The sequence below is a fragment of the Embiotoca jacksoni genome, unplaced genomic scaffold (genome assembly GCF_022577435.1).
Source record: "Embiotoca jacksoni isolate LCO1_2020_lvr unplaced genomic scaffold, fEmbJac1.0.p SCAF_66, whole genome shotgun sequence".
In the NCBI taxonomy this organism is placed as follows: Eukaryota; Metazoa; Chordata; class Actinopteri; family Embiotocidae; genus Embiotoca; species Embiotoca jacksoni.
In genome coordinates this window covers 1458752-1471786 of record NW_027185421.1, presented here as the reverse complement: position 1 = coordinate 1471786, position 13035 = coordinate 1458752, and the positions used below count along the sequence as shown (strand labels likewise).

General features: G+C 45.7%; 1 protein-coding gene across 1 annotated transcript in view; it reads right to left on the bottom strand.

Annotated features, from left to right (window-relative positions):
- Positions 1 to 13035, bottom strand: part of pear1 (platelet endothelial aggregation receptor 1) — a 41215-nt gene that overhangs the window by 3053 nt on the left and 25127 nt on the right. Inside the window, exons 6-22 of the mRNA XM_069175305.1 lie at positions 11160 to 11406; positions 9148 to 9250; positions 8794 to 8930; positions 8139 to 8351; positions 7485 to 7659; positions 7287 to 7407; positions 7003 to 7166; positions 6257 to 6359; positions 5041 to 5193; positions 4818 to 4949; positions 4519 to 4650; positions 4280 to 4399; positions 3969 to 4187; positions 3522 to 3631; positions 3307 to 3433; positions 1919 to 1981; positions 181 to 378 (exon numbers count right to left, since the gene is read on the bottom strand). Of these exons, the coding sequence (XP_069031406.1) occupies positions 181 to 378; positions 1919 to 1981; positions 3307 to 3433; positions 3522 to 3631; positions 3969 to 4187; positions 4280 to 4399; positions 4519 to 4650; positions 4818 to 4949; positions 5041 to 5193; positions 6257 to 6359; positions 7003 to 7166; positions 7287 to 7407; positions 7485 to 7659; positions 8139 to 8351; positions 8794 to 8930; positions 9148 to 9250; positions 11160 to 11406 (2517 nt within the window). The remainder of the gene's footprint in view (positions 1 to 180; positions 379 to 1918; positions 1982 to 3306; positions 3434 to 3521; positions 3632 to 3968; positions 4188 to 4279; positions 4400 to 4518; positions 4651 to 4817; positions 4950 to 5040; positions 5194 to 6256; positions 6360 to 7002; positions 7167 to 7286; positions 7408 to 7484; positions 7660 to 8138; positions 8352 to 8793; positions 8931 to 9147; positions 9251 to 11159; positions 11407 to 13035) is intronic.

Genomic DNA, 13035 nt, shown 5'->3' with positions numbered 1-13035 from the left:
AATAAACACATTTTAAAAATTTTTGTGACGTGACTGATTCGTAGTAGAAACTGCTATCGATGCCACGTGATTATTGATAAGAAGGCCAAATGTCTAAATTACAACATTTTCTAATATTTAATATTTTGGGGGTTATGAAACACGTTGCGGCTGCAGGAGGTCGTACGCGCGGCGGCTCACCTCTGCGTAAGGTGACGGTGTTGAACGGCGGCGGGCTGATCTCGGTGTACGCTCGCTCTCTGGGCACCGCCGACTTCATCTCCATGTAGCTGCTCTCCGGCGGGCCGAAGGGCAGGAGGCCCGGCAGGTCTTTGATGGTGGCGTACGGGTTCTCGCTGTTCAGAGAGCTGCTGCTCACCGCGACCGAGTCCTTCAGCTCTGTCGCCAAAACACGAAAGAGAAAGACGTTTAAAAAACAGATCTGAGGTCTACGACAACCACCGAATGTAAAATGTAACGTGGATGCAGAGACGAACTGTGCTCTCAGGAAACAGATTTTCAGAAGTGTTCCTGAGCCAATGCAGTGATGCAGTGATTTCCACTTCAGATTCATGTATGTTTTTAATGCAGTGTAGTAAAAATATAGTAGTTTGATCTTGAATTATTGTCCTACAATATTAAAACACAGTATCTGACGTGACCGTCTGCCTCATGCAGTTTGACCCGTCTCCTTCTCATTATTAATTATTGCTTATTGATTAATTACATTATGTTTCAGGTGGACGGATAATCTCCGCAAAGGTGAAGTGCAACACAGAACAAAACCTGAGAAATAAAACTTTTGTGTCTGCATAAAAAAATAAGTCTTTGATCTTTTACTTGCAGTTGAAGCATTTAAAAAAAAAAGTTTATATTTTTCTCCAAAACATTATAAATTCACGAGGAAAACCACAGAGTCCTTTATTTTATAGAGCGAGGTGGTTTAAAGTAAATCATTTTATTGTGATGTTTTTTTTAATTCGATCACGTAAAGTTATCAAAAGGGCCGCAACAGAAATGTTTCCGGGGAACACTAAGAAGTGACGGACTCGGCTACGACGAGCTTCTTATCGCAAAAGTTCGTGAAGTTACTAAAGTCAACGCTCCGTCAGCGGTGATGAAGGAAATCCACCAACACGGAAGTTTTCCGTTCGTTTGTTTTGACATTAACTTCATGAGTCACGAACTATCGTAACAAGCCACCTGGTCCGTCACTGTTTAATGTCCCCCCGTTTCCGTTGTTAGTCGGTGATTTTTTTTTTGGTATTTGTGTCACTTTGTTTTAATTTCTGACTCTTGAGATGTCAAACAAGTGAGGCTGTTTTCCTGAATTATCTCGTGTTTTCAATTCTGTTTTCTCAAAATGAGTTGCGTGGAGATAGAAGATGTGGTAGCACCCTCTGGCGGATAATAGAGGACCTACATGTCCACGAGTTAATATTTTTTATTTCATGTTTCAAGTGGTTAAAAATGGATTTTAGGTTCCAAACTTCTTTTTTTTGACACTCAAAAACCGTCACTCCACATTACTGCTTCAGAGGATGTTTTTAAATGATTTGATCAATCAGCAACCTTAGCAGTGACGTCACCTCCTTGGTTTGTGAACGTTATGAAACCTCCAGTTCAGATCTGACCGATCTGATTGGAAACCTGACGATACTATGTCCCGCCCACCGATAGCTGTAACCTGACTGCACCGCAGGCCTGTCAATCAAACAGACACGCCCCCAAACACAGGTCTTCTTGAATCTTCTTTTCTAATGAATGAGGGATTATTTTCAGATGGACCTCCAGAAAACTAAAAAGAAAATCTTTCAAAAACTCAAAAATCCTCCGATTATGCAGCTTGTAATGTTACAAATATTCATGCATGTCATGGTAATATTCCTTTAAAAGGCAGTAGGAGAATAAAAAGGGAGAAAATGAGGCGACAACGTACCTTTGTTGTAATACTTCCCGAGGCTGGCGCTGTAGCTGTAGCTCCTGTCGATGCCAAAAGCTCCTGTAAAACAATAAAAACACAAATCGTCCGTCTTCATTTTCATTCATGGAGCGATAATCAAAAGCAGAAGAAGCTGATGGGAAACGAGCAAAAAAATCAATAACAGGTGAGCGAGATCGTTGCTGGCGGCGAAGCGATCACATTTTATGAAGTCTGTATTATGTTTATAGTCTTGGATCAAATCGCCGGAGGAAATCTGAAAGTTTGTGTTGAGATTTAGTGCTTTTTTTTTTTTTTTTTTCAAGAATTATGAATTATTTTCATGTCAAACAACCAGTTAAAGTCTAATAGTGTTTTTTCTTCTTAAAGCAGAGGTCTCCAACCTGTAGCTACCAGGAGCTCGTCACCTGTTTCCGGACGTTTTTGTTTTATCGGTTTTGGCCGTGGGCGTCGTAAAAATGGCCCGCTAGTGCCCCCTATAGTCAGATCTCAAGGCTGCTTTCACCTACATGAATGAAATTTGGTGGACACGTGTATCACACCGAGATCTACGAAAAAGTCTGTCGGCACCATGACCTAAACTCAACAGGAAGTCCGCCATTTTGAATTTAGTGGCCGTTTTGGTAATTCGCATGTGTTATACTTGAACGAACTCAAGATTTTATCGGACCGATTTGAAATTTGGTGTGTCCAGTCTTAAGACCTTTGAGATGAACAGTTACTAAAAGATTTGGATTTCGTCGAATGGTGTGGCCATGGCGGACATTTTGAGCGTTTCGCCATGACATTAAAGTTGCTGTAATTTGGATGCACATAGACCGACCTTGCTCAAACTTTACACGTTTGATTAAAAAGTCCTGCCATGAAGACACCTGCATGATAATACTCAGTCCTCATCATAGCGCCACCTACTGGCAACAGGAAATTACATTTTTCATACTTTCACATGCTTCTTCCCGCTGGTTGATCACATCGACATTAAATCAGGTGAGAATAGCCTTAAAACGTTGGTGATGATATATTGAGAAGCCCGTCTGTTTTCCTCAAAGGGCGTTGCCATGATGATGCGGCAAAGTTCTCAAGGGTTAGAGACATCTGCCTTTATTATTATTATTATTATTATTATTATTATACTGTTATGGATTACTGAAACTTTCCACTGATGAAATGCATGAAGGTGTTTCAGCAGAAGGTTGCATGAGGTGGTTATTCCTAATGTTGGCTCCTTAGTTTTATTAGCTTGTAAATGTTAATGCACTCATTTAACTTCACGCAGCTGCACGTGTTTCCTCTGAACGGATCAAACGTGGCGCTCCTGATGTGAATCAAACTGTGGAGGAGAAGGAGGAGGAGGAGGTGGAGGAGGAGGAGCAGCCCAGACGGACCTGAGTCTTTGCGAGGCTCGTGGTGTTTCCAGTCTGCTGGCAGAGTCGCGTTGGTCTCGACCCCGAACAGACCTCGGCGCTCCCGCTCCGCGTTCTTCACGCTGCAGAACAGCTGGTTGTTGGTGTTCTGCGTAAAACAGACGGAGCGGAGAACCCGTCAATCATCCACCAAACTAAAAGGAGCTGCGACGACGAGGAGGAGGTGCGACGCTCACCTTGATGGTGCGGTCGTGGTTGTTGGGCAGGTGCGGCAGCGGAGGCCGGTTCTGGCTCAGCGTGTGGTAGCTGGGGTTGGAGTAGTAGTGGTGGTAGCTGTGGGGAACATCTGCACAACCAAAAAAAAAACAACATTGTGTCTGCTGCTGGTAAAATTATCTCTGTGGGCAATAAAAATCACGTGGAAACAGCTGTGAAAACATCAACACATGATGCTGGTTTTATTTGAGAATGTTGAACGCAAAGACAAATTGTTTGAAGAATATTTCTCTGAACTCTCCTCTGCTTTAAAAAAAAAACCTTCTTCAGCCTCTTCATTGGTCTTACTTTTTCTAAAAGAATTACTTTTAACTATCTTGTTTTTATTTTATACGTATTTGTAATTTTTCTTATTGTGTGAACCTTTTTTTTTTTTCCTAACTGTGTTTCTATGCTTTTTACCGTACCTGGGACGGCGTACTCGGAGTTGACGGTGCGGCTGGTGGAGAAGGACACGGTCGGCGTGTTGTTCTGCTTGTCCTTCTGCCGGCGGCGGTAAAGCAGCAGCAGCGCCAGCAGCAGCACCACCAGCAGGACGAGCACCACGATGCCGCTGATGGCCCCCCACGACTCCCTCTCGCCTGGGGGGAGAGGGACCATCACGCTCCCTGACTGCACCAACGAGTCTGTCGGCAGGTACAGAAACCTTTTATTAACAGATACACGTGGTGGTGGTGGTGGGGTTACTGCTGTAAAATATCCGTGTTAAAGTCCTCGCCTTGCTTGCACTCGTCTCCTCCGTCGCACACGCAGTCTCCGCTAAACCGGTCGCAGAGCAGGCCGGCCGGACAGGAACAGGTCTGAGAGCAGAACGGACCGAACCGGCCGGGACCGCAGGCTGCAGAACACAAGGTACACGTCACGTGTGCATCCCTGCGCTGCGTTCAACACCAACACTCTGAACTTATGGATCACACATCGTACGCTCCACCGTCACGTCTCCGACGGGACACTCACGTATGGAGCAGTCGGTCGCGGTCCAGCCGGGGAGACATTCGCAGTGACCGTCCCGGTGGTCGCAGCTGGAGTTGTTGGCGCAGGTGACGCACACTTCGGAGCAGTGTTTGCCGTAGTAGCCGGCTGGGCAAACTGTAAACACACACACACACACACGCACGCACACACACACACACACACACACACACACACACACACACACACACACACACACACACACACACACACACACACACTGAGCTACGTTCCAGTGCACCGAACGTAAATGAAACAAGATGTGTATGATTATCGGTGCCAACCCTGGTCACAGTTGGGTCCGGTGTATCCGTGCAGGCAGTCGCAGTCTCCCGTGATGTGATGGCAGCGGTAGGACTGGCCACAGGACGGGCAGGACATGCTGCACTGGTCCCCGTACATCCCAGCTCTGCATTCTGGGAGACAGAGAGGCCCACATCACTCGCCGTGAACCCGGCAGACTCCGCGATTCCGATCTGGTTTTAGTTTTTTTTATTCCCCACTCACTGTTCTGACAGGTGACGCCCCAGTATCCCGGACGGCACACGCACGCCCCGGTTTCCCTCAGGCACGTGTCGCTGTTGGGGCAGTGCTTGAAGCAGGTTTGGTTGCAGCGGCGGCCCCAGAGCCCCTCCGAACACGGCTCGCTGCAGCGCGGCCCTGAAGGGGCGACAACCGGGTGAGTCTCATCCCCCACGTTAAAGTCCCGCATTCATAGTTTCGCCTCGAGCAGCAGAATGTATTGAGAAAGCTGCTCAAGTTTTCAGAGGGATTAAATATGGATGCAGATTCATATAAATACCGGCAAAAACACAAAAGATAAGCAGGCAGACAAAGAGAGACGGATGTTCTAATGCTCTATAAGATTGGTGTAATTTGGTGTCCTTGAAGTGTTGAGAAGGTTACTTTATAAAACTAATAGGTTGCAGATTTCTCGTTAAAAATGTAATAAATCCTGTAACCAGGGTTACCGAAGGTCTGGGAATTTTTAATGGACAGGGAAAGTCAGTTGGTTTCATAATTTTTGGGCCAAGTCATTGTTTAAATGTTTAAATGAAAATATGATAGTTTCCAAGTAGTCTTTTTTTTATTGCGTTATTTCAGAGGTTTTCATGTCCTTTCTGTTTGTCAACCGGTGGCAGCACTTCAGTAAAGATGTTTGTTTTCTTGTAGCTGCTTAGGAAGGCAAATACGCTGGAAAATATAAATTTCAAGAGCTTTGCCTACAAAATAAAAATTTCAAAGATAGACGACGGAAAAGCTGAATGTAAAGTTTATAAAACAATGATAGATATATTGAATATGGGCGAAAGAACCCCCCAAAAACAGGTGTTCTTGAATCTTCTTTTCGAATGAATGAGGGATTATTTTCAGATGGACCTCCAGAAAACTAATAAGAAGGAGTGACTTTAGCTAACAACACCGAGATAACTGATGGACACATTTTATTCACTTTGGATTTGATGAGAGAAGTTGAATGGGAGTCTATGGAGCCGGAGGCTTTTTGGAGCCGACCTCTAGTGGCACTCGCTGGTATTGCAGCTGAAGACACTTCTGCATCGGAACCATTTTACACACCTGAAGATACAAACTCTTTTATATCCAGTCTGTGTCGCCACCACAGCGATGGACAACAGTGGGGGGAGGGTGGCTTCAAACTCGTGGCTCCCTTACTCCTACCGGACTTATCTGTGGTAGCCGAAGCCGAGCTGGCATCACTTACCCGACCAGCCTGGCAGACAGTGGCACTCCCCGCTGGCCGCTTGGCAACCGTCGGCGTGGACACAGTCGCACCTCTTCAGGCAGCCGGGCCCGAACGAGCCCATCTGCACAAGACAACAAACGCCAAGCGGGGCAAAGAAAACCGTCAGGGGGAATCTCCTCAGAGTCACACTGACACACTGCCAGTGTTCTGGTTCTGTTGACAGCCCGGCGGGTTGGCACGGCAACGACAAGACGTGTACATGTCCAACAGGCAGATTAAAGCTCACGGGGGGGGGGGGGGATGAAAGGATGGACACCGACCGTCCAATCAGAGCTGACATGTCCTCATGGCTATTACCGCTCTTATGATTAGTGTATTATGAAAGATAGCTAAATTATTAATGAAAAAATGTGGAAATATAAAGACAAGTAACAAAGTTTAAAAGATAATTATTCATGTATTTATCGCCCTTTATATTTCCACATTCCTTACAGATTTATTCTGTTATGGCGCTCCTATCGCATCACAGTTTTTGGCAATATTTAGCAATATTTTTTATTTTTGTATCTGATTTTAAGTTTGGCTCCAAAAGTATAAAATTTAAATATAACTGCATGAAGAGCAAACGTGTCTCAACATTTAAACTCGTCAGGTAAACTTTTCCAGCATCCAACAAAACTTTGAATCCCTCATTTTTTTCCAGGCTCTTCACAGCCTCGCTAACATCACGAGCTGACATGGGGGGGGGGGGGGGGGGGACTCACCGGGCACGGCAGGTCGCAGTGCGCCCCCTGCCAGCCGGCCATGCAGCTGCAGGATCCGTCCGCTGGGTTGCATTTGGCCCCGTTGGTGCAGCGACAGGTGGCGTTGCAGCCGGGACCCCAGGTTCCCTCGGAGCAGGGGGTGGAGCAGTGCGTCCCGCGCCAGCCTGCAGAGACACACAAAAAAAAATCCTTTCGTAAGTTCAACTTGTCAGCTGATCATATTTTAACTTTTGGACAACCGATAATTAGATTTCAATGAATTCTCTTCTGTCTGTATTTTTAACCTTCTTTGCAGAAACACGTCCCGTCGATCGGCGAGCAGTCGACAAAGTTTTCACAGGAGCACTCCAGGGAGCAGTTCTTCCCGTAGGCGCCACTCTTACAGGGATTCTCACAGTGGAGCCCCTGCAGTCGTGGGAAGGAAACCCCAGGGATCAGAGGTGAGGCGACATGAGGACGACAAACAGTTCGTTCCAACTCACCGTGAACCCGGGGGCACACTGGCACCGCCCCGTGGCGCCGTCACACACGCCTCCGTTCACGCAAAGACACGGCTCCAGGCAGCCGTGACCGTAGAAACCGTGAGCGCACGTCTCGTTGCAGTATAGCCCCGCCCACCCCGGCTGGCATGTGCACTCTCCTTTCATTGGGTGGCAGCTGGACAAAATAATCATAAACATAAATATGAGTAAATCACAACCACAGACTATTTATAAGAAGTGTTCGTAGCTTCTGGCTATGAAAAATTAGGCCGATGCAGAAGTGTCTTCAGCTGCAATACCAGCGAGTGCCACTAGAGGTCGGCTCCAAAAAGCCTCCGGCTCCATAGACTCCCATTCAACTTCTTTCATCAAATCCAAAGTGAATAAAATGTGTCCATCAGTTATCTCGGTGTTGTTAGCTAAAGTCACTCCTTCTTATTAGTTTTCTGGAGGTCCATCTGAAAATAATCCCTCATTCATTAGAAAAGAAGATTCAAGAAGACCTGTTTTTGGGGGCGTGTCTGTTTGATTGACAGGCCTGTGGTGCAGTCAGATTACAGCTATCGGTGGGCGGGACGTAGTAGTCAGATCCCCCCTGAGCTCGTCCAAATATGGTCCACATGGGGCTACCTTCTTCTGGCATCGCCCGCTCACCTGAGTGTGTGTTTGTCCTGGCAGAAACACGTGCGTTCACAGTGCATGCCGTATTTGCCGGGCGAACACATCCGGTCTCGGCAGTGCGGCCCGCTGAAGCCCGGCTCGCACAGGCAGCCTCCGTCGATGTTGTAGCAGCGCGCTCCGTTAGCGCAGTCGCACACGCCTTTACAGTCCTGACCGTACGTGCCCGCAGCGCACTGCTCATTGCACCTGCAGGGGGCGACATATGGAGACACGGTAATGTGAGCCAGCAGGCTTTATTCTGTCACTGGTGAGTGACGCACACAAAGCAAGAGGAAGCAATAACTTTCATGAGGAAGTATTCCAAGTGTCGTACTGAGATCGACATCAGCACCTGAGTTCCACACGTTTTGCCCCGCTTCAAAAACAGCCATGTTTCCGAATTGGAAATCACTGCATGGGCTCAGGAACACTTGGCTGTATTTGGGTTTTCCAAAAAATTGGACCCAAAAATCTGACGTTTCTCTGCTCCAGTTTCAAGTACGCAGTTGAAATCACAAATGTTCACATTACCAGCGGTCCCGTTAACGTGAGGAACTCAGTGATGATGATGATGAAGAGACGACACTCTGAATACTTCCTCAAGCGCAAGAAAAAGCACATAATCGAAGAGACACTCTCGTGTACACACCTGTTACCAGTGAAACCTTTAGCACACTGACACTGTCCGGTTTCCGGGTCACATTTTCCCCTGTTGTGGCAGACACACTCCTCGGCACAGTTCGGCCCAAACCGTCCTTCTGGACATCGCTCTGTGCAGACGGCACCCTGCGGAGCGACATGGCGAGATCATCAGAGGCAGCAGGGGGAAAAAAAACTGGAATGAGACGCCGCTAATTTCTTCGAAACAAAAGAAGCCTCATGTTGGATTTTTCACGTTGAAATAAGTTACAAAAGAATATGACATGCTAGCTAATTTAACATTTGGAAACCTTCATGGTTAACTACAAGTGCGAGATTAAACAAAAAAAATAAAATAATGTACCGTCCATCCGGGGGGGCAGGCACAGATCCCTTTGCCCCGGCAGATGCCACCGTTCTGGCAGGTGCATCTTGCCTGGCACCTACTCGTACACGACTTCTCACAGCTGCGGGGAAAAAAGGACGGAAGAAAATTGAAGCTTTAAAAGTAAAAAAATAAACTTTCATGTGTCCCGGGACATTCCCGAGGAGTCCAGTAAATGTTTCGCTCTTCGATATAAAATAAAAGCGTCTCGGTGAATTTGGATATTGGCGCATCAGCGGGAATGTTGAGGTACTGATGTCAGCACTTTTAAAGATCAAAACAAATGAGCCTTCAGACAAGAACTGACAACTTTAAATATGATCATGGCGTCTAAAAGAAGTCTGAATCCCTCATTTCAACAGCTTTCTGTGGGGAAACGTGCCTTCGACCAATCACGGAAGAGATTTCTTTGGCTTGAACTACCTGGTGTACGTTCAGTACCGGGATATTATGTTTTCTAATGCACTCCCGGAGGTGGAATAAACTGGAGTGGCCACAAATATACAAGTTCCTCACGGAGATTTATCCTGTAATCCCGGCTGCCAAGCCCTCTTCTTTTATTAAACTCAAAGTGGAGTTTTGTGCATTTCGCATTGGCAGCGTGAGAGTTTCCACTGATGTGTGGTGGAGGAAGAGTTTTCAGCGCTTCGCTCATCCTCAGGGGGCATCTTAAAAAAACCAGGGTGTAACGGATGACTCACGGAGTCGACCGTCGGGGTCTCTTTTACCGTCTTCAAATTAAGTTGCGGAAACAAATCAGAGTCGGCGATGAGGGATCTGCGTCGGACAAAACCTCTGGAGAAAAACTCAGATAATGATGCGACGTGTAATGAAGTGGCTCCCGAAAGACGTAATTAACTAAGTGAAGTACTCTAAAAATATCTCAAACTAGAAATGTGAATTTTTAGCTACGATGGTAATTCTAGGAAAGGAAACATTATTATTATTATTATTATTAGGACCCATTGTTATTGGAATTATTATTGTCATTCTGAAAATGGATCGCCTTTTTGGCGGCTTTAACATGCTCAAAAACTCTTTGAACAGAAATTCAGCCCCTATGAAACTTTAAGTATTTTATATATTTTGGTCATTGGAGTCACAAAATGGCTCACAAGCGCCCCCTATAGTCAGATCTCAAGGCTGCTTTCACCTACATGAGCGAAATTTGGTGGACATGTGTATCACACCGAGATCTACGGAAAAGTCTATCAGCACCATGACCTAAACGCAACAGGAAGTCCGCCATTTTGAATTTAGTGGCCATTTTGGCGATTTGCACGTGTTGTACTTTGACGACCGTCTCCTACTGATTTTATCGGACTGACTTGAAATTTGGTCGGTGCAGTCTAAAGAACTTTGGAATGAAAATTTACAAAAATTATTTGTTTTCTTGAACTGTGTGCCCGTGGCGGCCATTTTTAGCCTACATTTTTGAATGAAGAGCGATTTGTTTGAGGGGTAAACATGCCACAAATGTCCCAATTTTTTGGAGACGTGTTGCTGGCATCAAATTCACAATAAGCATGTGTTTTTCATAAAACTATACAATTTCTCAGTTTCAACATTTGATATGTTGTCTTTGGTCTATTTGCAATTAAATATGGGCTTACATGATTTTTTTAAATTTATTTACATTTTACAGTGTCCCAACTTTTTGAGAAATGGGGTTGAATGTAATATTTTGATATCTGTTTAATCTGTTTAATCCCGTTAAGTGCGTCTTTGTTGTATGGATGTGTGTTTACGTACATCAAGATATTTTGCAAAATATCCCTGTTGTAAATAAATCTGATAAAGTAAAGTAAACCAGTGGAAACTTAACAGCACTCTGTTGTACAGACGTAAAATTCATATGAACTTTTTAGCTGCACAAAATTTTACATTTGGGATTTTTACAGCCCTTTAAGAAGAAGGAGAATAAGTTTGAGGGCCTAACTTTAGATATGCTGTCATAAACTCTTATTTAACTATGTTTGTTGTGCACTCACAAAGTCCCGGTGAATCCGTCCCGACACAAACACTCTCCCGTTGCTCTGTCACAGGATCCTCCGGTCCCACACTTGCACCTCTGCAGGCAGCCCCTCCCGAAGGTGCCGGCCGGACACGAGTCCTTGCAGTAGCTTCCGATGAAGCCCGCGGGACACTGGCACGCCCCCTTCGCCGGGTCGCACACGGCTCTGTTCTCACACTCGCACTGCTGGCTGCAGCCGGGACCCCAGCGTTGGTCGTCACAGGCTGGAAAGTAAGAGGACAAAAACTGTCTGAGGACACTGAAACACGTCAGACATCTCAAATGATCGATTTGTAATGATTCTGTTGGATCAAGCAAAGAAAAACGGGACTAAACTCCCTGAAACAACCAGGAGAAAAATACATTTCTCAAACTCAACCTGAGTTTAGACAATGTTTTTTATCTGGAGAAGTTTTTTCACACAAACTACACACACTCACACTGTGGAGGTTTTCACTTTCATTGCCCACATTTTCCAACGATTTCTTCTCTAAACAGTGACTCAAACCGGCTCCGTAGCTGGAAACCAAAAAAACGCTGAAGCAAAATAAGATTACGCATCATCATTACTGTAACTCTGCAAGTGTGTTTTTTTTTTTTTTTCTTAATTCTGTTTTCGAACATATGATGTCATGAAAAACAAGACTCAAATCTGATTAAAGCAAGAAACCAGAGACGAGAGTCATGGTCTTCCTCATGCCTCAACATCCAAATATGCCCTTTTTAGCTCGGGGGTGTTATATTACCAACAAATAATGTCGTGCTGGCAGGGGAGATTTGCACGGAGCTCACGGGACGGGTAGTTTTTTTTTTTTTTTAATGGTTAATATTACAATTAGCGTGCAGCGCAGATTCACACACGGTTTGGATTTCAATCCGCGATGAAGACGTCTCAGAGAGAAAAACCCGGATCAGTCACGGGGTGCATTCTTCAGATTACTCATCAATTACTCGGACTGAGTCGGACGTCGCAGAGGAGACGGGATATCCGATAACACTGACGTGACTGATGGATGGCCGTCGGTTATCTCCTCCCGGGGCAAAAAAATTATGCCAACGATTTCATGCCTTCCTGCTGTGAGTCATCTGTGTGGCTGAGATACACGTCAATTGTCGTCCAACCTTTACCTCTGCTGACTATATGCACAGACTGTATATAGAAGTGGACGCAGCTTCTGGCTCCAAACAATGAGGCTGATCCAGAAGTGTCTTCAGCTGCAATACCAGCGAGTGCCACTAGAGGTCGGCTCCAAAAAGCCTCCGGCTCCATAGACTCCCATTCAACTTCTCTCATCAAATCCAAAGTGAATAAAATGTGTCCATCAGTTATCTCGGTGTTGTTAGCTAAAGTCACTCCTTCTTATTAGTTTTCTGGAGGTCCATCTGAAAATAATCCCTCATTCATTAGAAAAGAAGATTCAAGAAGACCTGTTTTTGGGGGCGTGTCTGTTTGATTGACAGGCCTGTGGTGCAGTCAGGTTACAGCTATCGGTGGGCGGGACGTAGTATCGTCAGGTTTCCAATCAGATCGGTCAGAGCCACCGCTGGCTCCTCCCCCAGCTCGTCCAAATATGGTCACTTCCTGCTCCAAACCGCTCCGAACTAGCAAGATGGTGACGGACAGAATCTGAACTGGAGGATTCATAACGTTCACAAACCGACGATGACGTCACCGCTTGTTGCCACAGCTTTGAAAAACACAAGGTGCTGCACTGACAGCTACTCTGAACGTAGAGCCAAATTTGGCTCGGCGTGAACGGCGCTGCCACACACTGCAGTGTTTACTCCACTAACTCGCAGCCCTCTTTGTTTAAAGAAATCCTAACTTCGCTTGTTCTCTGCGTGGGCATCGG